At 39.8% G+C, this 25,275-nt stretch overlaps 1 protein-coding gene across 3 annotated transcripts in view; it reads right to left on the bottom strand.

Moving 5' to 3' along the window:
- Positions 1–25,275, bottom strand: part of ITPR2 (inositol 1,4,5-trisphosphate receptor type 2) — a 598,268-nt gene that overhangs the window by 83,511 nt on the left and 489,482 nt on the right. For all 3 annotated transcript variants that reach the window (XM_068970194.1, XM_068970196.1, XM_068970195.1), the window contains 4 exons: positions 24,332–24,496; positions 20,889–21,084; positions 16,350–16,442; positions 557–687 (listed from right to left, as the gene is read on the bottom strand). In XM_068970194.1, the coding sequence (XP_068826295.1) occupies positions 557–687; positions 16,350–16,442; positions 20,889–21,084; positions 24,332–24,496 (585 nt within the window). The remainder of the gene's footprint in view (positions 1–556; positions 688–16,349; positions 16,443–20,888; positions 21,085–24,331; positions 24,497–25,275) is intronic.

Here is a 25,275-nt window from a genome sequence, read left to right as displayed (position 1 = left end):
TGGCTGGACAATGTGATATGGCTGGCCAGTTAGAGGACTGAACTTGTTCAAGCTCCCAGGGGGGGACTTGAGATGCTGCCACCAATGAGAAGTTTTTCAGCCTTGCCACTTTGATATATGAAATCCTGTTAGAATCCGTTCAGATCAGATATTCCTTGTGGACAAATAATGGAGGTTGTCCCTATTCAGAGGCAAAGAGTAAATCTCCACGCCTGCAAAAACCGAGAGACAAGAGACAGCCTGGTTTCTGTTATTTATGTAACAATCAAACTCCTCCATAAAGTCAGAAGTCATGATTTTGTTGCTGTCATACAATATACAGTTCAAAGTTGCTAAGATGTCATGACCTACTAACATATATAGATTTTTAGGACATTTGCTATTTCTATGGAATTCTATTATACAATGGGTTGCTTTCAATAGCTACCATTATATTTTTATAGCAAACAACATAAAATGGAGTACCCTATAAACAAAAACTGGGTTGTAAATGCTGTTAAGAAAGGTTAAAAAAAAGACTGTGTGCTCCGTGAAAAACTATTTTTCTGCAGCTTACATCTTTCGATGGTCTTCTCAGCACATCGCCCACGCCTCCACCATTCCTGAGGCCCTGGTTCAGGACAGTCACAATGCACATAAGAAGAGTGTCACACGTCCTTTCAATCCCATCTTCATATTCCTCATCAGCTATAAAAACACAAAGTCACACTGTACAGCAAACTCACGTTTTTAAAACACTCTTTTCTACATCTAAAGATCTGTTTCTTCATAACTGTGCCAGGACACACTTTTTTGAAGTCATATATTAATAACACATTTTCTATGTGGCATCCCAAGACTGACATAGACTGATAAAGCCACATGTATATCCCCAAATCACTTTTTCTCCCATCAGTGGAAAATGACAGAATGAAAAGGATGAAATATAAGAAAGTTACTATTCATTGTGCGTTGTCGTGGTATGGGGGGAGTTCCATAAAACCTTCCGAAAACAATCAACTCACCCAGGGGAAAGAATGTGTACAAGAAAGCTAGGTGAGCCCAGCTTCAAACTCTACTCTGTTCCAGAACTGGGACTTGGGCAAGTTATTAACCTCAATGTACTCATCTGTAAAATGGGGAAATCTGTTTAAGGATTAAACCTTTTGGAGGGTTGTTTAAGGATTTTATTTAAGGTATGTAAAAGACTTTGCACAGAGATTGGCATACCCATAGTAAATGCTTACAAGTTGAGGGCAGATATTATTTCATTTCTTTGGTAAGTGACTAACTTTCTGAATGACTAGCACAGTGCTACAATGCATTTATGTGAACAATTTGTTTCATGTGAATAATTTATTTTATGTGAATGTGTTTATGCGAACATGTGCATGCTAAGTCACTTCAGACGTGTCTGACTCTTTGTGACTCTATGGAGACCAAAGTCAGCCAGACTCCTCTGTCCATGGTATTCTTCAGGTATGAATATGGGAGTGGGTTGCCAAGTCCACCTCCATATGTGAAAATATTTAGGGACAAATAGAGAGAGGAAAAAAATTACTATGCGACAGAAAAATCTATAGTTTTTTTTAAGATAAAATTACTAAAATTGGTAGTAATCTCTCAGTCACTTAAAATAATAAAAAGTTCACACCAAGCTAGAAATTAGAATCAAGATATCCTAAATTGAGAAGTGAGAAGAAATGTATTTTTCTTGTTAGATTAAAAAACCATATGGTGCTGAATTTTGGAATTGTGTAGCCTGTCTGCATGTTATGGTGTGAGTATAAAAATCACCACTACCAAAGGGAAAAGAAGTACTTTCTTATGAAAAGGCTGGTTTTCTTCTTGTAAGCTGACTTTAATATCACATGGATGGGGGGTCTGATATTTTCCCTTTACTCAGAGTTGTTTCTTTCTAAAACATACACCTCAGGGTATATGCCCAGTAGCAGGACTGCTGGGTCATATGATAGTTTTATTCCTAGTTTTTTAAGGAACCTCCATACTGTTCTCCATAGTGGAATACCAGTTCATTTGTTTTTTTAAATCAGTTACCCAGTGAAATTCAAAATCAGAAAGATGAGGGGAAAAATACACAGTAAAATATTGTGAAGTGGAACTGATGGAAAAATATGACTCCCTTGAAAATCAAATGTTTTCATACCCCACTGCTCACCATTTATTCTAATTCTGACCTATCTAGTGGTTAAGAAAAATCCCTAACATACAGAATCCCAGATTTATTAATAGTGTTGATTAGGAACAATAAATAAATTTGCTTTGAACAGCAAAAAAATAAATAAAAATTTAAAAAGCAGAGCATACAACCTTGAGAGAAGGGCGGAAGTCAGAGATGGGCAAGCGCCAAATGCAGCTTGAAGATACTGGCAGAGCCTGCACTGGACCGTGGACCTCAGAGGTGAGCATCAGGCACATTCTGACTTAGAAAGTAGAAGAAATGAAACTGCTTTTGGAGATGTGGAGGAGGGGAAGCTTGTGGTGACAGCCGTCAGGGCAGCAGAAGAGACAGGCAAGGCAGAGAAGACAGAGAGCAAGCTCAGCGTGCCAAGTGCTTGGTTAGGTCCCAGTGCCTGGTGGCGGTGATGGCAAGCAGCATGTGAAGAAAACAGAAACATGTAAAAGAGGTAAAGGAAATTTTGAAGAGTAATATAGCTTTCCAGCAATGCCATCATGGGCAGTATGTCTTATGCTACTTTGCCATGGTTAGACTTGCAAATAATCTTCTATCTAGTGGCATTTATTTATCTAATCAGCGACTGCCTGATCATATGACACCAGTGTTTACTAAAGACTTATTACATGTGGGTGAATCAGTTCACAGAAGCTACAGGAAAGCACGCCCATTTCTACCCAATAATTGAGAAGTGAGGTTGCTTGTTCTTTAGGAGGCCAGTACAATCCACACGCAACTCACGTGATTAGCCATTGTGAAGTAAAATAGATTGGCTGCCAACACATGAGGAGAACTGGCTTCCTGTGTGACATGCAAACAAAGGCAGAGTGCCCAGGTCAGGGTCAATGCCAGCAAAAGCCCAGTCCACTCACTCCATACCTAGTGCTTAAGCATGCTGGAATCACATAGCAGCCTCTGTGAGTATGGATAATAAGCTTCTACCTTTATGAGATGGATCTAGTCACGATTTGTTAAGCCACGATTCCAGGCATTCAGACTGAGAGCCAGGCCCTCAGTCATGGTGAATCAGTTCAGTTCAGTTCAGTCGCTCAGTCGTGTCCGACTCTTTGCGATCCCATGAACTGCAGCACGCCAGGCCTCCTTGTCCATCACCAACTCCCAGCATCCACTCAGACTCACATCCATTGATTCCGTGATGCCATACAGCCATCTCATCCTCTGTCGTCCCTTTTTCCTCCTGCCCCCAATCTCTCCCAGCATCAGAGTCTTTTCCAATGAGTCAACTCTTCACATGAGGTGGCCAAAGTACTGGAGCTTCAGCTTTAGCATCATTCCTTCCAAAGAAATCCCAGGGTTGATCTCCTTCAGAATGGACTGGTTGGATCTCCTTGCAGTCCAAGGGACCCTCAAGAGTCTTCTCCAACACCACAGTTCAAAAGCATCAATTCTTTGGCACTCAGCCTTCTTCACAGTCCAACTCTCACATCCATACATGACCACAGGAAAAACCATAGCCTTGACTAGATGGACCTTAGTCGGCAAAGTAATGTCTCTGTTTTTGAATATACTATCTAGGTTGGTCATAACTTTTCTTCCAAGGAGTAAGCATCTTTTAATTTCATGGCTGCAGTCACCATCTGCAGTGATTTTGGAGCCCAAAAAAATAAAGTCTGACACTGTTTCTACTGTTTCCCCATCTATTTCCCATGAAGTGATGGGACCAGATGCCATGATCTTCATTTTCTGAATGTTGAGCTTTAAGCCAACTTTTTCACTCTTCTCTTTCACTTTCATCAAGAGGCTTTTTAGCCCCTCTTCACTTTCTGCCATAAGGGTGGTGTCATCTGCATATCTGAGGTTATTGATATTTCTCCTGGCAATCTTGATTCCAGCTTGTGCTTCTTCCAGTCCAGCGTTTCTCATGATGTACTCTGCATATAAGTTAAATAAGCAGGGTGACAATATACAGCCTTGATGTACTCCTTTTCCTATTTGGAACCACTCTGTTCCATGTCCAGTTCTAACTGTTGCTTCCTGACTTGCATACAGATTTCTCAAGAGGCAGGTCAGGTGGTCTGGTATTCCCATCTCTCTCAGAATTTTCCACAGTTTATTGTGATCCACACAGTCAAAGGCTTTGGCATAGTCAATGAAGCAGAAATAGATGTTTTTCTGGAACTCTCTTGCTTTTTCCATGATCCAGCGGATGTTGGCAATTTGATCTCTGGTTCCTCTGCCTTTTCTAAAACCAGCTTGAACATCAGGGAGTTCATGGTTCACATATTGCTGAAGTCTGGCTTGGAGAATTTTGAGCATTACTTTACTAGCATGTGAGATGAGTGCAATTGTGCGGTAGTTTGAGCATTCTTTTGCATTGCCTTTCTTTGGAACTGGAATGAAAACTGACCTTTTCCAGTCCTGTGGCCACTGCTGAGTTTTCCAAACTTGCTGGCATATTGAGTGCAGCACTTTCACAGCATCATCTTTCAGGATTTGAAATAGCTCAACTGGAATCCCATCACCTCCACTAGCTTTGTTCGTAGTGATGCTTTCTAAGGCCAACTTGACTTCACATTCCAAGATGTCTGGCTCTAGATTAGTGATCACATCATCATGATTATCTGGGTCGTGAAGATCTTTTTTGTACAGTTCTTCCGTGTATTCTTGCCTTGTCTAACTCAATGAAACCAAGCCATGCCTGTGGGGCAACCCAAGACGGGCGGGTCATGGTGGAGAGGCCTGACAGAATGTGGTCCACTGGAGAAGGGAATGGCAAGCCACTTCAGTATTCTTGCCTTGAGAACCCCATGAACAGTATGAAAAGGCAAAATAATAGGATACCGAAAGAGGAACTCCCCAGGTCAGTAGGTGCTCAATATGCTACTGGAGATCAGTGGAGAAATAACTCCAGAAAGAATGAAGGGATAGAGCCAAAGCAAACACAATACCCAGCTGTGCATGTGACTGGTGATGGAAGCAAGATCCGATGCTGTAAAGAGCAATATTGCATAGGAACCTGGAATGTCAGGTCCACGAATCAAGGCAAATTGGAAGTGGTCAAACAGGAGATGGCAAGGGTGAACGTCGACATTCTAGGAATCAGCAAACTAAAATGGACTGGAATGGGTGAATTTAACTCAGATGACCATTATATCTACTACTGCGGGCAGGAATTCCTCAGAAGAAATGGAGTAGCCATCATGGTCAACAAATTGTCCGAAATGCAGTACTTGGATGCAATCTCAAAAGTGACAGAATGATCTCTGTTCGTCTCCAAGGCAAACCATTCAATATCACAGTTATCCAAGTCTATGCCCCAACCAGTAACGCTGAAGAAACTGAAGTTGAACGGTTTTATGAAGACCTACAAGACCTTTTAGAAGTAACACCAAAAAAGATGTCCTTTTCATTGTAGGGCACTAGAATCCAAAAGTAGGAAGTCAAGAAACACCTGGAGTAACAGGCAAATTTGGCCTTGGAATGCGGAATGAAGCAGGGCAAAGACTAATAGAGTTTTGCCAAGAAAATGCACTGGTCATAGCAAACACCCTCTTCCAACAACACAAGAGAAGACTCTACACATGGACATCACCAGATGGTCAACATCGAAATCAGACTGATTATATTCTATGCAGCCAAAGATGGAGAAGCTCTATACAGTCAACAAAAACAAGACCGGGAGCTGACTGTGGCTCAGATCATGAACTCCTTATTGTCAAATTCAGACTTAAATGGAAGAAAGTAGGGAAAACCGCTAGACCATTCAGGTATGACCTAAATCAAATCCCTTATGATTATACAGTGGAAGTGAGAAATAGATTTAAGGGTCTAGATCTGATAGAGTGCCTGATGAACTATGGAATGAGGTTTGTGGCACTGTACAGGAGACAGGGATCAAGACCATCCCCATGGAAAAGAAATGCAAAAAAGCAAAATGGCTGTCTGGGGAGGCCTTACAAATAACTGTGAAAAGAAGAGAGGTGAAAAGCAAAGGAGAAAAGGAAAGATATAAGCATCTGAATGCAGAGTTCCAAAGAACATCAAGAAGAGACAAGAAAGCCTTCTTCAGCGATCAATGCAAAGAAATTGAGGAAAAGAACAGAATGGGAAAGACTAGAGATCTCTTCAAGAAAATTAGAGATACCAAGGGAACATTTCATGCAAAGATGGGCTCGATAAAGGACAGAAATGGTCTGGACCTAACAGAAGCAGAAGATATTAAGAAGAGGGGGCAAGAGTCATGGTGAATTCACCTAAGTAAATGCCACCTGGTGGAGACTTACCTACATAACCAGCTGGCTTTCCCCATGCCAAGCCTGTCTCATTTCACTTCATCAAGAGCCCCTGGGCTGGGTACTGGAAATATAGGTGAGAAGACGAAAGTGCTGCAACCCCCAGGAAACTCATGGTCCTCTAGGAAACACAGGTCAGCATATGAACGGAGGCAAGGCATGAGTACCAAGGAAGCAGGATAGATATGCAACTCATGGGCTGGGGCATCAGGGAAAGCATCCTAAAGAAGGTGGCACCTGGGTTGACTACTGAAAGAGGGGCATCCTTTGCCAGTAAGATGAGTAAAGACATACGAGGCACATAAAATGGGATGAGCAAAGGCAAACAGGCTTAAAAGTATCTGGAGTGTTTGCAGAATGACACATGGATGGGACTTCCCTAGTGGTTCAGTGGTTAAGACTCTGTACAGTCAATGCAAGGGTGGTGGTTTCTATTCCTGATTGAACATGCTGCTAGTGCGGCCCACCCCCCAAAAAAACACAGTAGACCAGGAATGGCTGGGCCTTTGGGATATACAGACGAACATGGGAGCTGTAAGAAGAGAAGGAGATAGGGGCCAGATTATTGCAAGAATCATACACCCAGGTGAAGAATCTAAACTTTATCCAGGAAGCGATGAGGAGGCACTGGAGAATTTCATACAGAAGGAAGGTGATTTACCATCTAGTTGGCAAAATAGTATGAGATAAAACATGAACTTAATTAACCACACAAATTAACACATGATAAAAGCCATAAGAGTGGCTCAAAGAGATCAAAACAGAGAGAGAACTTTTAATAATAAGGATAATGAGAGGGGAGCCCTTCTAATTAATGCAGATACTGAGTTTGCCTTGACTATTCAACAGAGTCAGAAAGCAGGAGATTGGCATTTCACAAGGCATGGACAGAGTTAAAAAAAATTGCTTAAAGATGAATAGCAGTATGTAGAGGAGTGGAAGATATGGCTGGCGATAAACTGGGAGCTCTCCAAAAAGCTCTAAGGAGTTTGGATTTTAGCTGGCAGGCAATGGAGGATTGTGGAGATCTTAAGCTGGGGTAGGGGAGAAAATATTCAATGCAGTGATTTCTGACAAGTGGTCTTAGCAGTGATACAGTGGGTGAACTGAAGAGGAGAGAATGACCAGATGTAGGAAGACCACTTAGGAGGCAGTTGCAATAATTCAGGCATGAAGTGCTATGAGTCTGAATTAAGAGTAATGGTTGTGAGAATAAAAAGGATGAAAGAATAGGACCTAGAGGGACTTGATAGGAAGGAGATGGCAACGTTAAGTATCAGACTGAAGCTTCCAGCCAGCGGTCACTTGGGAAAGGTTGGTCTCATTAAACACAGAAACAGAAGCTTTAGAAGGAGGAATTGGATGCTTGTGTTTTAATGAAGACAAGGGAAGAATCTAAGATGCTCTTTGTTTATGGGATATGAAAATTAGAAAACATTTTAAAAGGCTAGAGAGGACAAGAGAGCTAGGAGTGTAGTGTGATTCAAAATTAAGGAAGACAATAATTTAAAGATGAAGAGAGTAACAAAAAACATCAAAATTACACAAGGATCAAAGGCAATGAGAAAGAAGAAAAGGTCACTGGGTTTAAAATTAGGTGATCAGGAAATGATCGGAAGATGGCAAATAGTGTAAGAGAAGACAGCTGATTCAGAAATTGAAAGAGAGAGTATACATCAATTGTTTTTAGAGAAAAAGTTGGTGCTGAAAGGAAAGAGTTAATAGGGTATTAGTGCTGAGGGGGATAAGCGAATGCTAAAGAAGGTTCAATTAAGACCCAAAAGTGTTTATAAGAAAAAAGAGAATAGATGGTAATAAGGAAAAGATTTCAGTTATAAACAATGATTGAACTAATGATGGCAAAGGCGGAATGATGAAAAACAGAGATGGTTCTAAAAGAAGCGAGAGGACACAGTTGTTTACATGCAAAAAGGAAAACTTAATGGAAATAGACTTTCATGTGGATATGTTTTAAGAACTAAGTATATTCATGTAAGTAACTTAGAATACTGCTTGGCATGTATTTAGGGTGTAATAAATTCTAGGTATCACAATAGCATTCTTACAGATAGATGGCTCTCAAATCTCATACAAAGCTATAGTTTTAATACAATCAACAAATTCTGTACTTGAACAATATGAGGTTAAATTATACTCATTTTCAGTTTAGTAGTATTAGGAAGGATTTTTTAAAATTCCTAATAGGAATGTTTCATATGAGAAAAGAAATAAAAACATATCCTATTGACTCTGAAATAATTCCCCTAATCTGAGGCGTTAGTCTGTAAATTATTTTAATATTGGACATGCATGAATAAGAGTGTTTACTAATGTAACAATTAAGTTATTTCTTTTTTATGGTTTCTTAGAAAGTAACAAATTGTCATTGAGATACATTTGAAACAATGAGTACAACTGAGAACTTCTTGTGTGTTGGCCTTGAAATTTAATCACAATCAACTCAATATGGAATTGCTGATTTAAAAAAAACAATTAGGGAAAAAAAACTGAAAACATTGGACACCCAGTGAAGTGGCTCAGTCATGTCCGACTCTGTGACCCCATGGATTGTAGCCTACCAGGCTTCTCCGTCCATGGGATTCTCCAGGCAAGAGTACTGGAGTGGGTTACCATTTCCTTCTCCAGCGGATCTTCCCGACCCAAGAATCGAACCTGGGTCTCCCCCATTGGAGGCAGACACTTTAACCTCTGAGCCACCAGGGAAGCCCAGTAGGAACCAGGGACACCCAGTAGGAAGACAAAATGTAGAGCAATATAAAGACTGACTGGTTTCTGCTATTCATCAACCTTTTTTATTACAGTAAAATACCAGAATATACTCAATGTGAATAACTCATAGATGTTGGACATCTGTTAACTTCCTCTTTTTCCTGTCTATTCAAATGATTTGAACTGAGAAAATAATTGCAATATGTATCATATATAGTGCTTCCTCGGTGGCTCAGGAGTAAGGAATCTGCTTGCAATGCGGGAGCTGCAGGAGACGTGAGTTCATTTCCTAGGTCAGGAAGATTCCCTGGAGGAGAGGATGGCAGCCCACTACAGTATTCTTGCCTGGAAAATTTCATGGACAGAGTGGACTGGCAGGCTACAGTCCATAGGCTGCACAGAGTTGGACATTACTGAAGAGGCTTTAACACCCACACATGCATATTATATATATAATATGCATATGTACATGTCCAGTCATATCCAGCTCTTGCCTCAAAAAAGTCTTACTTTTTTTGAAAATCAGTTTGTTTTAAAGAGATATTTTTTTGTCCAGGAAGTCAGGGAGGTCTGCAGCAAATAAAAGGTTTTTTGTTTCTTTATTCAACCACAGTTGGTTGCCAGCTGCCATGAGAATTTGCTACCTCTGGGACAATGACCCTACCCACATTCGTGGGGCTTCCTCAGGAGTTGGCAGCTCAGCCTCCCACTCCCCGCAATGCTTGTTATCATGCTACTGCGTGTGTCTGGGTCTTTTGTAATGTGGACCTGCTGTCCACTAGGTGACAAACCAAAACCTTCACAAATGCACACTAGGGCTTGCAAATTAAAATTTATCCTGGTCTTACACATAGCAAAGTTATTTTTAAATCTAAGTGATACATGCTGCACAACAAACCCCAGGTTCTAGCTTTCATTCTACTTTCGCAGTTAAACACATGTGGCCAAAATTTCAAGGTGGCCAGGGCTCCAAGATCAAATCCATTTTCAATCAAATGTAAAAAGGGCACAGAAGGAAAAGGAGATTAATACAGGCTTTCCGGTAGCTTTTAATACTCATTTAGGAATGATCCCTAATGATGAACAGCTATGGCCACCAACTCTATCTCCCACCATCCTCCCTATCACACCTCCAGTGCTGAAATCCCTGCAGGATTCTTTCCTCCCTACTCTGGGAGCTTCCCTTGCAAAATCATACCCAGCTTTCCCCACAACTTCTAGCTCAGGTCCAGCCTAAAAAAAATGGAGACTCTGCCCCTGGGGTGCTATGCCTGGAAGAACTGTCCCCATTTGTCCATAGGGAAAAAGGAAGTTCTGTTCTCTGTATAATGTAGTAGGTAAAAGTGATGGGTTATAGAGGTATTGTGGGAAATCTTTTATTCATGTGCATTCAGGGCTATAATATAAACCAGTATCCGAACAGCCTTTACGACAGAACAGGGTTTCTCAGTCTTAATACTATTGACATTTGTGCTGTGTTCAGGTTGTGCCCAACTCTTTGCAACTCCATGGATTGGAGCCATCAGGCTCCTCTGTCCATGGAATTTTCCAGGCAAGAAAGAATACTGGACTGGGTTGCCATTTCCTCTTCTAGAGGATCTTCCTGACCCAGGGATCGAACCCACTTCTCCTGCATCTTCTGCATTGGCAGATGGCTTGTTTACCACTGTGCATGGGCGTGTGGGGCTGGAAAAGTCTTTGCTGTGGGGACTGTCTTGTGTATTGAAGGATATTTAGTAGCATCCCTGGCCCCTACCCTCTAAATGCCAGTAGGACTCTTCCCAGAGTCACGGCCACCAGAAAAGTCTCCAGACATTGCCAAGCATCCTCAGGCCAGGGGGACAGGTGAGAGCATTAACTCCAGTTGATAAACACATAAGAGAGAAGATTTATTTTTTAAGAAATTGCCTCAGAAGACTATATGCATAAAGAAAATCTATCTAAGCACTCTTGTGGGAAAGGCAATATGGTAGGCAGAATTATAACAATCTCTAAATTTTGGCTAGGAAATAAACCATTTGTAGAGATTAGTCTGTTACTTAGGAGGCGATAAAATTTAGAAGGTTGGAACATAGGCCTTGAATCAGAGATCTAAATTGATTTACTAGCTGTGATCTTACTGAACGGCTCTGTCCTTCAGTGTTTCTACCTATAATATGAGGATAGTTAGTAGCATTTTTCTATCCTTGAACATGCCTCAAGGCCTTCATTTATGCAGTTCCCTGCGTCTAGATGGCTTTTTCTTCCTCTTGGCCTGACTGGCCCCCTTTTATTCTCCAAATCTCAGTGTAAATAATCCCTCCTCAGAAGGGCTTCTCTAATTGCCAGCAGCCAGGCTCTCTTGTGATTACCTATCATAGCACCATATCATAGTTCCATACTTTGCAACTTTGCTTCCCTCACTATTTTATAACTTCCATAATGTCCAGGATTATCTTTTATTCAACACTGTCCCGAATAACCAACATGATGGCTGGCCCATAACAGAGGCTCAACAAATATTGTTGTATGAAGAAATGAATGAATATACAAGGTTTTCATAATTATTAATATATCACTGTCATCACTGAGGATCTGTACTGATTTGGCTTAATTTCTAATTTACAAAAACACTTCATTGTGTTAAATATTAAGGTCAAAATATCACAATTCGTGAGAATATGTGAAACAATGCCACCAGAATACCTGGCTGAGCATCTACAACAAGGCCTGGGGAACTGTACAAAGCCTAAAATCCGCAGACTTGCATAGAGCTGGACAGCCACATCCTGGGATGTGTGCACACATGTGTGACCTGGAGGACCTCATTCTTGGAAAGTGGGTTCCCACAGCTCTCACACTGCACCTTAGAGTTTCTGGACGCTTAGTGGTGGACAAGCACCACTGACGCTCAGCTGCTGTGCTGGGTCAGCCCCCTTTACAAACTCTGGCAGGAGGAACACCAGTTTCTTTGTTGGTTTACTGACAAACCAATATTTTCCTCTTAAAATCAAACCACTGTTTCAGTATATTTGTTTTTTAAAAAAGGAAATAATTTTTTTTTTCCTTTTCATAAAGGGAATTAACCTTGAATACTCACTGGAGGGACTGATACTGAAGCTGAAGCTCTAATAATTAGGCTATCTGATGCAAACAGCCCAATCATTGGAAAAGACCCTGATGCTGGGAAAGATTGAAGGCAGAAGGAGAAGAGGGCAACAGAGGATGAGATGGTTGGATGGCATCACTGAGTCTATGGACATGAACTTGGGCAAACTCTGAGAAATGGTGAGGGATGGAGAGATGTGGCGTGCTGCAGTCCATGAGGTCACAAAGAGCTGGACACGACTTGGCAACTGAACAACAACAGTAATGAGGCAGGAATAGGGTTACTCTATTTGAGATCATGTCGTTAAAATATTTTTGCTAACAAGAAAGTAAATTTTTAAACATACCTGTTTTCATATTTGGTCTAGGAGAAAGAATGATAAATTGAAGAAGTAACAAGTATTTAAGACAATAAATTGATGTTCAAGGTGGCTGAAAGATCCCAAGAGCGATTTAAATTTAGCCAGCTTCTTAAACTAGGTCTACATCTTTGAAATAGCTGTCTGTGATTTTTTGAATCATGGATAATGGCAAGAGAAGAGAAACATCTATAGACCTGAACTTGATATTATGATAAACTCTGCAAACTATGACAAATAAGATTAATGCTGATTCCACCAGATAAGAGAGGTCATTTAAAGGATAGTGTGGGAAGGAGTCAGGATCAAGAGAAGACAGTATGGGTTCTGACTAACCTCAAATTGAGAATACTGGCAGATTTTATGTATCCTGGCTTTGGCAAGAAGGAATTAAGTAGTAGCCTCATGTCATACTTTTTTTAAAAAAGATAGAGGAACATGGGCTAAATGGTAGTTTATTTAAGACAGATTTCTTTGTGGGTAAATAATGCACAAAACATGCCTACAGCAATCTGAAAGTATGTTTTCAGTGGCTGCATGCCAAGGACTCTGTTCTTAGCATTGTCTCCATGTAACATTTCTAGCACCTTTTGTGAAAATCTTCTAGAGGTTGGCAAAATTTATTCTGTTAAGGGCCACAAGACAAATATTTTAGGCTTTGTGGGTTACAGATAGTCTTTAATGCATCTTTTTCTTTAAAGGAAGAAAAAAACTTTAATGTAAATAAGTTTAACAAAAGCTACACATTAAATATACGAAGATCATGGCATCTGGTCCCATCACTCCATGGGAAATAGATGGAGAAACAGTGGAAACAGTGTCAGACTTTATTTTTTGGGGCTCCAAAATCACTGCAGATGGTGACTGCAGCCATGAAATTAAAAGATGCTTACTCCTTGGAAGGAAAGTTATGACCAACCTAGATAGTATATTCAAAAGCAGAGACATTACTTTGCTGACTAAGGTTCATCTAGTCAAGGCTACGGTTTTTCCAGTAGTCATGTATGGATGTGAGAGTTGGACTGTGAAGAAGACTGAGCACTGAAGAATTGATGCTTTTGAACTGTGGTGTTGGAGAAGACTCTTGAGAGTCCCTTGGACTGCAAGAAGATCCAACCAGTCCATTCTGAAGGAGATTAGTCCTGGGATGTCTCTGGAAGGAATGATGCTAAAGCTGAAACTCCAGTACTTTGGCCACCTCATGTGAAGAGTTGACTCATTGGAAAAGACTTTGATGCTGGGAGGGATTAGGGGCAGGAGGAGAAGGGGACGACCGAGGATGAGATGGCTGGATGGCATCACTGACTTGATGAACACGAGTCTGAGTGAACTCCGGGAGTTGGTGATGGACAGGGAGGCCTGGTGTGCTGCGATTCATGGGGTCGCAAAGAGTAGGACACAACTGAGCGACTGAACTGAACTGAACACATTAAATATGAAACTTTAAGACTGTCCTTAAAAAAGCTCATTCTCTTTTTGCTGAGTTGACTTTCCCTCTTATTTTATTTATATGCCATTCTAAAGACACATAACAATATTTGGGACTATAAATAAAGTCAATGAATTCAGTTGCAAACATTCTTAGCCCGAGAGCTGTACAGAAACAAGTGACATTTGACATGTTTTCTTCTCAGATTTCCCCATGGGCCAAGTTTGCTAACCCCTGTTCTAGAGCTTATCAGACTTGATGATGACACGTGACAGAAAGAATATACTGCTTAACAGAATCAGGATTCATTAGGACACCATGAGCTCATGGCACGTGAGCACTGGAAGGGACCTGAAACCTAGAGACCATCTGGTCAAGATGCCCCTCCTCTATTCACAGGAAAAACTGGGACAGCCTGGGGCTATGGGTTGGCAGAAATATATAAATATAAATGCATGGTTTTATACTTGAAATCCCAAACTCCCAATTACGTGACTACAGAATAGGCATTTACGGCTTGATAGCTGAACCACTGAAGAATGGCATTTTAACTGAGAGTCAGTCAAATATGGGTCAAGAGTGCGGTGTGACTGCAAGTTGCACTATTCTGAAAATGATCACCCCATTCAACCTCGTGCCTTGGAGTGTTACATGAAGAGTCATGGCCATAATACATAGGCAAGAATGAAGAAACTGGAGGTGTACAGGCCTCAGGAGGCATGTAATGGGATTTCAGAAACTTCAGAGCACAGTAAAGCTACACAAAGACAGAACAAACTGGTTTGTGGTTTACAGGCCTGAACTGGGTACCCAGGAGGTCAGGGAGAAAAGAAGTCTGAGTGGTCACTGCTCACAGTGCCTAGAGCTGCTGGCACATGGGAATGGAACATGTGCGTGCGTGCTTGCTCAGCCGTGTCTGACTTTATGACACCATGGACTGTAGCCCACCAGGCTTCTGTGTTCATGGGATTTTCCAGGCACGAATACTAGAGTGAGTTGCCATGCTTTCCTCCAGGGGATCTTCTCAACCCAGGGACCTGTCCTCCTTCAGGGGATCTTCCCATCCCAGGGATCAAACCTGCATCTCCTGTATCTCCTGCACTGGCAGGCGGATTCTTTATGACTGAGCCACCTTCAAAGCACAGTGGAACATATGAATGTGTTTAACTCGCTCTTTAGGTCATAGAGAATGAAACATTTAGTCAGTAGAAGGGATTGTTCGTTTTTGCTGGGCTTCAAGCAATAGTCTGACATCATATGGTAAGAAGCAACTTGGGGAAAAATCCTCTGTTGTTATGACTAAACAGTGTCCTTCTGGATGGAAGTGAGGAAATCCATCCTTACGCTGTGCTTACCTCTTGCTTCCCTCACTTTCTCTGAGTCCAGTTTTGCCTTTTGTAGATATCACAGAGATTAAATCCATTCCTTTTTTATATATAGAACTCTTGAAATAGCTAAACACTTCCTAAATCTCTGCTGCTTCTGGAAATAGATCACTAATTCCTTCTACAATTCATTAAATTTCACAAACGCCCTAGTTTCCAAATTCCTGCCACATCCTAAGAGGACAATGTAGAGTTTTAAACATTTTTTGTATCTATGGTTACATTTGTTCCTTTGCAGGCAAGAAAATATCATAAGCCCTACCTACCTATCTATCTATCTATCTATCTATCTATCTATTACCTCCTTATCTCCCTGCCTGCCTCCCTTTCTTCCTTCCTCTCTTTTTGGACAAGCCATCTGAACAAAGTCTAGGAAATTTACATAACATATCCAAGACCTAAATCTAGAAAGCAACAGGTCAAGAATTATAACCAAGCCTTTTGAGTTCTAAACCCATGCTTTTCCATTCTTTGTTAATGGATGGATTCTTTTGTTAAAGGTAAGACACTCAGTGAAAGGCTATACAGTGGAAAGGGTCTTGCTGAGTGCAGTATGGTTTTGCAATCTGGTAACAGCATTTTTAGCAGTATGTACCACAGAGTAAATCTGAAAAATTCTCATGATTAGAAATGATATAAAGAACAGGGTGAGAATACAGAATGTTGGATATGAGAATCCTTTCCCTAGTTTGAAACTTTTAGGTTCTTTCACCCTCCATTCTATTTCAACTCACCATGAGATTTTCAGAGCAACTTTCTAACCCCAGGAGATCTTCCCAACCCTGGGATTGAACCCTGGTCTCCTGCATTGCAGGTGGATTCTTTACCAACTGAGCCATCAGGGAAGCCTCAAGGTGTAATAACTTTAATCAACTAAACATAACTTCAGAATCATTGAGTTCATGCTGTCCTGGAGCCCCTTTTACAAACCTGTATTTGAAGCTGGTATTGTAGGTGAGCAGTTGTCCTTTTCGCACGTGCTCAGGATAGAAGTTAAAGTCATCGTAGGAACTGCATTGCTACCTGAGAACACACAACAGAGACACAGTAAAGAGATGAATATACAAGTGATAAGAAGTGAGCAGATAATTACAAAGGCACACACATAAAAGGCACTATTACTCCAATTAGCTGCCTTCCTAAAGTTTTTGGTTAAATTAGTGTGGAACTCTGAATACAGTTTTGCCTACTGAAGCAATTTTATAAATAGAGAATAGGTTCATGGGCCAACCCACTAAAAGCCTTTTCTATCTTTTTAAAGTGGCTGAGATAAAGTATTAATAATTCTGCAGGCACTAACCACCCTGTATGACAAGTTTCCCATGGCCAAATGCATTCAGGGCTGCGACTTGGAAATGCCAGCAACACGGTCCCCCAGGGTTGTTGGCACCCCATGAACCCTCAGCCACTGATGCCCATGGCTGGAGGTGGCGGCTCTAACAGTAACATGTGGGCTCCTGGGCACAGGGCATAAAGCATCTCAAGGAAGCGAGAATCATCTGCCAGATCCCTTTCAGGATCTTGCTTTTCTTCCTTAGTCCCCAAGGATCCATCTGCTTGCTGGCTTACCACCTACCTCCCTGGCCCAGATGTAACAGAAAATAGCAACCTTCTTCTCCACTTAAAAAAAGTTTCACATAGTTTGTTGTTAGTAACAAAGTGAATAGGTTCATTCCTCTCAAACCCATTTATTACATGAAGCCATCAAGGAAAGCCCAGAAGATACAGGGAGAGGATTTGGTTTGCTTCTTTTTTTTCCACCCTGCTTAAGCACATTTCGTTTATCGTCTTCTTGGTTGGTTAACCACTGAGTTGTGTCTAACTCTTTGTGACCCCATGGACTGTAGCCTGCCAGGCTCCTCTGTCCAGGGGATTTCCCAGGCGAGAATACTGGAGTGGGCTGCCATTTCCTCTTCCATCTGTTCATTTTTATACACTGAAAAAATATTCAAGTGCATGTCAGGGCAGCACCCCCCTCAAGGTTAGCCTGGTTGTTTAATGAGGAGAGGGTGCAAACGGAGAATGGTGGCTGGAGTTCGGACATGTGATGAGGAGAGGGACTAGGCCTGGGTTTGCCGCTGACACAGCCCTGGAGACGAGAGAGTTGGGGTCCACGAGGAAAGAGGTCACCAATTTCACCTCCGTCTCTCCCCGCACCCTGACTGGGGCAGCTTGGTGGGTAAATCATGGGTGTAGCATGAGTCAGGTGGTCAGAGAAAGAGAGGTGAGGTTCCTGAGTGTCCCTTATAGCCATTCCCTTAAATTAGTAAATATTTACTCACTTTGTGCTGGCTCTGAGGGCTCGGAGTTGGGGCCTTGAAGAACCCACAATCCATTAGGGACACAGAGGCGTACAGACATAGTTATAGCTGAATAAAGGGAGTGCAGTACAGGTGAAGTGAAGGAGTACCTCAGGAGAGGGAGAAGGGAATTCTAGAAAGGAAAACACAAAACTTTTCGGAAAAAGATCCATCTCGAGGAGACAGGATTTACCCAGGTAGAGAGAAAAGGCTGCAGTTCCGGGAACAAGCGGTATGAAAAGGCACAGCAAAGGCACAGACGAGGCAGAGCTTCCAGGCTAAGGATTTTAAACAAAGCATTCCACAGCCAGCCCAGGATCCAGCAAGGCGCTGAACCCATGAGACACAGAACCAGAGCCACGGGTGGAATGAACGACATGCACTGGCAGGAGAGAGGATGCCATCTGAAGCCATCTGGGAAGTTTCTACAGTTTCCTGGGGAGAGGAAAAGAGGGTGAGAAATAGGAGGCCAGCACTGAGGAGGGGCAAGAGGGACAGCAGGGGAGACTCTGGACCCGCCACTTGGCAACACCACCTTCTCGCCAACTCCTTGGGCTCATCTAACACACGGATTCCTCTGACCCCTGTCAGATGGAGCTTCCTGCATCTACTCAGATTCTACTGGTGCCAAAGGCGGGATCTGCACTGTGCTGAATTCCCAAGGCCATCGGCAAATTGTCAGCCCCCTGTTCTCCCACGTGCCTGTGACGCTCCTGTCATTCACTCTAGAATCTCAACCTCCTCTTTGCTCCCTGACTCTTCACATTTGCTGAAGGGTTGCGTATTTATGTACTCCCAATTTCACTTGCTCTCCAGATGTGTATCTTTGATAATTTCACTCAACTCTGGGAGAAAATAGTGTTCAATAACTGAAAGGATAAACTTTATGCTATGTATCAACAGCCATAATATATAAAATTAGAAATTAAGCCAAAGCTCCAATACTTTGGCCACCTGATGCGAAGAACTGACTCACTGGAAAAGACCCTGGTGCTGGGAAAGACTGCAGGCAGGAGGAGAAGGGGGAGACAGAGGACAAGATGGTTGGATGTCATCACCAACTCAATGGACATGATTTTGAGCAAACTTTGGGAGTTAGTGAAGGACAGGGAAGCCTGGCATGCTGCAGTCTATGGGGTCACAGAGTTGGACATGACAGAGCGACTGAACAATGAACAACAACAACGTAAATACGAGTGATTTTCCAAGGAAATGGTATCACATACGTACACTCTATGAAATAAAAAGCTCTCAGTCTTTGAGGAATCAAAAGTTTAACTTTGTTAGCTGGTTTTGAGTGCTAGATTTACAGAGCATTTATAAATGCTTTATTTAACAGTTTTCATATAAACGCATAAATATTTTTAGTGACGATCTTGACATTTTAGTTTCAGTGCTACTTATTATGCAAAAAAAAAAGACTTTTAAAATAAAATATTTCTAAGGCAAATATATCCATAATATAATGACACTAACCTTCTTTTAAAACAACACAATTAAAATTATTTACTACAAGATTCATAAAACAATAATGACCATATACATTTGAATTCAGAAATGATGCCCAAGGGTCAGGCTTCCTGGACTTCCCTGGTAGCTCAGAGGTTAAAGCATCTGCCTGCAATGCGGAAGACCTGGGTTCGATCCCTGGGTTGGGCAGATCCCCTGGAAAAGGAAATGGCAACCCACTCCAGTATTCTTGCTGGAAAATCCCATGGACAGAGGAGCCTGGTGGGCTACAGTCCACGGGGTCACAAAGAGTCAGACAGGACTGAATGACTTCACTCAAGGGTCAGACTTACTCTGTATTGCATAAATCAATATGATTAAGCCTAGTAAATACTTAGACAAAGATTTTTGAGAATAGGAATTCACAGTTTAGTACAAGTGGAGTTTTGGGTGTATTTGTATAGATGAGCTTTTCCTATAAATATTTATACCTGTAAATCTCTGGATAAAGAAACATTTAAGGAAGAACAAGAAAGGTCATAACAGAAAATGTACGATGTGGCTGTGAACAAAGACTACTACCTAGGTCTGAAATTCAGTCTCAAGTTTAGTAACTTTCAGCTTATGTATATGTTGTTTCTATTCTATGCTTTGATCACTTAGACTCTAATAGATTTAAATGCCATTTAATTATGCTATATTTTAAAAGCACCACTAGTTAAATCCTGCTTTTAAATTTGATGGTTTGAAGAAAGAAAGTGTCATTTTGTGGCTTCCTTTCCCTGCAATCCACAGGCAGTGGAATCACCCAGAGAAACTGTTAGCAAAGTGCAGTAACTATGACATCCATCTAGCAAAACAGGAGAGTGAAATGAGAGTAAGAATAAAATTTAACCAAAACAACAAATGTAGGCAAAAGGGAAAAAAGAAATCATTAGGGAACATAATAAATAAAAAATCCAAAGTAAGATGGAAAGAATCAACCCTCACATCTCAAGAATCACAGTGAGTATAAATGAGGCATGGCTAACCAGTCAGACAACAAAAATAAATATCACACAGAAATTCTGACAGCCACAGACTCATGGATAGTCTTAATTCTGACAGTATTAATGACAATACTTTGAGCATTTATACTTTCCAGTTATTCACGTATAATATAATGTACTGTGAGAAAAATGTATGAAGTAATGACTGTAAATGATGCTGGATATTCTTGGGAGAGCTAGCCCACAATGGGAAAAAGAGGAGGAAAGAAGGAAAAGAATCTCAAAGCAGTTACCCTGAACTGAAATTGTCAACTGTCTCTTGGAGTACGGTCAACAACTGTTGAAACTTCTGTACTAAGACTGAGCTTATGTGATGCTTCTTGTACAAAGATTTTCCTAAATAGTACACACTGTCAGCTAACAAACAGCCTATGGGTATTTCACACTCATGAGCTCTTAGTGAATAAGAAAATGTTTTCAAAGCAATGAAAGAAAACATTGCCTCCATTAGTGTTTATCTGTGATCCTCTTAACAAGCTATGTACAAGCTGTGCGTGATCAGTCACTATGTCCAACTCTTTGCCATCCCATGGATTGCAGCCCACCAGGATCCTCTGTCCATAGGGTTTCCTAGGCAAGAAGGCTGGAGTTGGTTGCCATTTCCTTCTCCAGGGATCATCACAACCCAGGGATCAAACCTGCGAGTTTTGTAAGGATATTAACTGCATTACCTGTGATGGGAGTTCTGTTTTTCAGCCTATCCACCTCCATAGTGAAGTCATCCTTCAGAAAAAGGAACCCAATAATGGAAAACAGGTAGACAAGGATGAGGGCAAGAACCGCAGTTAGAATAATGGATCGGCCATTCCGTGTGACACTTTTTATGACATTGAGCAGAGTCTCTTCTCTATAAACCAAATCAAAAAGCTACAGGAAAAAAGAAAAGAAAAGAAAACAAAGGCAGGGGAAAAAATGCAATGAAGCAACAAGTGAATAAATACAAGCGTAATCACAAATACAAATGCAGCCATTTTAGTTTACCCATGAGAGAATAACAATATAAATAAGGCCTTAAAAATGAACCAAGATAGGTATTTCTTCCCTAGTTGGAATGTATTAATAAACTGCTTTTCACTAAAGATAACTCTAATACAATATATAATGTGCATCTACTGATTTCCCAACCAACAAAATATCAACTTTTTTAAGACATGGAAATAGCACAGAAAATTCAAATTTGAATTTAGAATTATAATATTATATGTAATCAACGTAGCTGCTTATTCCCTATTTTTAATCTTTCTAATATTCTACAGTTGCCTCTGGAATAAGTGAAATAGCTAATGTGAAAATGCTGAATTATGTTCACCTAAGTGATGAATAATTGACAGATTCATTCAATGTATTGTTCAATTAAGGGATTAGAGGTGAGATGATAAGAATTCAATTTTATGAGCCCACTATAATATTAATAGAAAAAGTATGCAATTTAAAAATATTTGAGAAATGTAAACATCTTTCTTAGTTAAACAGGTAGAATGAGGGCAAAATCTATTACTTTAGTATGTACTTGTGGAAACAAAAATATAATACACAGTGCTAATTCATTTCTTCTCATAGGTTACTATCAATTTTGTATTTAGTAGTAGAAAATCTATGCTCTAATTAAGAACCTAGGTATGTGTTTGCTATCTGTTGTCAACATTAAGGAAAATTTTATTTATTGTTATATTATAATGTTGAAATTAAACATTAGAAAGTACCTGTTTTATTATCAAAAGCTGGTTAAAGACAATAAAGTAACAGTTCCTTTAAAGAAGGCATTAATAGCAGTATGGAAATGAATAGCATTTTTAACACTGGAATAATTGGGTTTGTCTTCTACTATCTGTGGGCAGTGATTAGAATTTCTGACCTGGTTTAAATTATCAGTGTCACTCATCCTTTCAGAAACACCAGGGCTTTGTACACTGTTTTTCTAAGTACTGAGGCTTATATGGTCACTTACCAATTTAATTGCAGCTGTGCAAATAATTGCCCTAAAGATATTAACTTGTTTGCTCACCTTAAGACACGGATATTTTATGATGGTCAAATATAAAAACATATGTTTAACTATTTTGCTATCTGTTTATCTCAGGAGGGAGCTACAACATTTAGAAATAAAGTCCATATTCTTCCATAAAGACAAATTAAGCAACGCTGATTCAGCTTCCAAATTATTGACCCGGCTTATTTAACTTATTTAAACATTTAGTTGACAGAAAGGAGATTTTTCCTCAGTTGAACAGTGGCTGGAAGAAAAGGTCTGGCAAAATATCTAGTTCATTTCTGGATAGTTTCTGAAAGTTTTTAGTTTTCAGAAGCCGATGGGATGCTTGCTAAAAAATACATATTTTGGGGCCCCATTCCATATGTATGGAATCAGAAGTTTGAGAAGGCAAAGGTATTGACATTAGACAGATGAATGGTTCCTTCTGTTTATTTCTGTAAGAAAAATCTACAGTGTGGTTTTTATTACTGGTTAAAGGATGCCCGGGCATTTGTGGACATAACTGAGAGTGCATATTCATATATTTTTTAAATATAAAAATATTTTAAAATACATTGAAATACTATTTTAGCACTATATTCAATAAAATGTCCTCCTAGTACTCTAAACATGAAAATGAAATATATCCTTTTATAATCAACCCAATGAAGACAAACTAGCATCAGTGTTGTACAATTTGAAAGATGAAAGATGAGGAAAATGCAAATAGAAAATAAGACTAACACAAATTAATAGTAACATTACTATTAATAACTCATATAATAATTCATATATACCTTTATTTTGTCAAAAACCTTTCCTTCAATAATGCAGAGTTACATACATCATTTCACATGGTTTTCATATTATTTCTTTAATGGGTCTTGATATTATTAGTCTCTCATACTAAACCTATCCATTTTATAAATAGGGAGGTGTTTTTTTTATAAAAACACTGTCATAAATTTTACATATTACAGTCAGGGAAAGGTTCTGGGTATAACCTATTATATCATATATAATACATGATATAACTTGTCTATTAAATATCATAGGCAGATTTTTTTTAATGGAAGTTTTATGGTGAATCAGAGCAAAGAAGATATTCATTTGCATCCCTGGATCAGAAAAAAAAAATCTACTTTTGATTGCTGAATACTAATCTAACTAAACTGCCTAGAATATAATTTTGTATCCTTATGTTGATAAGGGACAAATCCATTCTTCACTGCGGCTCTTTCCATTGCTTTAGGGTAAATGAAAATGCAGCCTCTTATCCAGAATGTGGCTGTTCTGGATAACAGGGCAGCAGAAGACTATGAATTTGCCTCTCATGATCTAAGCAAACCAGTCAAGATAATGTTTTTAGATCTTCAGCTTGTTCTTTAGGAACTATTTTATTGGGTAGTGCTCTCCTCTGCACGTCAGTTGTGAGGTAAAGATATAAAGAAATTGTGCTTATGGCATCATGATGCTAACCTGGTAATGGTCTATGGTTCAAAACATTATATACTTGTATCGACTCTTCTCCTGGCTTATGGCTGGAGAGCATACACATAGGAAGGAAAACTGATAATCAACAAAAACCAAAACCAAAACCAAAATACAACTTTAGAAGAAATCTGCAAGTCTATCCAATGAATAGATATATGTAAATAAGTTTAACAACAATGCCATGTTAAATCTGAAACTATAAGAGTGTCCTTAAAACAACTCATTGTCTTTTTGCTGACTGTTGGCTTTCCCTCTCAGTTTATTTATATGCCATTCTAAAGATATACAAGATACCTGGGATTATAAATAAATACAATGAATTCAGTATCAAGAAAATAAATCGCTTTTCTTGCTCAAGAATCTCTAAGCTAATATGATGTGGCTAAAACCCAAAGCAGCCCACTACACGAAGCCTGGGTCAAGAGCTGGGTCTCAGAGAGTACATAAAGAATTGCACCACCTATGTAGTATCTCAGAGAAAAAGACTAAAAATAATGATAATGCATGATTTTCCCAGGCAAGTCTAAAAATAACATAATTTGTCCTCAATGCCAGACTCTGCTTAAAAAAATCAAAGAGAGAAGCATAAGAAGCAGCAGCATTGTGTATGTTTTTCAGCAGTGACTGTCCACATAGAGATGTACTCACCAGGAAGCTATAGAAGAATTCATGGACAAAGAGGCCCAGCATGCAAACCAGGACATACGCCACGTGGTAGAGAAAGGCCATATCCAGGATGACCGCTCGGTAGCCTCGGGTGAACGTACCACGATTTCCAACAAAGCTCACCAGAAACACTATTTTATTACAAAGCTAAAGGGAGGAAAAGATTCGATTTTATTGTCTTATTCATACCGGTGAAGCTCACAAAAACAGCAGGTCACTGACAAAACCTATTATTTGCAAAGTCTGTGGTTTTCTTTGATGATTTCTCATTTTGCAATTTTTCAACACTGCTTACAAATCTACATGTAAACACAAGACAGACAAACCCTGTATTCTCTGAAATTCCAGGAAAAGCGAGCAAGAGTGACTAAGAGACCCAGCTCTGCAATCAAGACAGACCTGAATTTAAATCCTAGCTATCCCACTACTATTATATGATCCAGGCCATGCAACCGTAGGCCTTGGTTGTTTCTTCTCAAAAATTAGAATAAAGGAATTCCCACCTCAGAGAACTCTTCAAAGAATTAAGTAATTCATAACGCATATGAAGCCCTTAGTAAAATGACTCTTGAAATATTACTTACTATATCTTCCATATTAAAAGTAATACATGCAATGTTTTAATCATACTGTAAATGAAACAGAAAAATACATTTCAGAAAGCAACCAGAGATTTGTCCTGGATTTTTTTTATCCTGGATTTTCTCCACTGAATATTATTTTATTTTTTTTTTTTCTTTTTTTTTTTTATTTATTTTTATTTTATTTTATTTTATTTTATTTTTTTTTTAATTTATTTTTTTTTAATTTTTTTTATTTTTTTTTATTAAATTTTAAAATCTTTAATTCTTACATGTGTTCCCAAACATGAAACCCCCTCCCACCTCCCTCCCCATAACATCTCTGTGGGTGATCCCCATGCACCA

Source organism: Capricornis sumatraensis, chromosome 4 (assembly GCF_032405125.1).
Source record: "Capricornis sumatraensis isolate serow.1 chromosome 4, serow.2, whole genome shotgun sequence".
Classification (NCBI taxonomy): Eukaryota; Metazoa; Chordata; class Mammalia; order Artiodactyla; family Bovidae; genus Capricornis; species Capricornis sumatraensis.
This window is presented reverse-complemented; position numbering and strand designations above follow the sequence as displayed.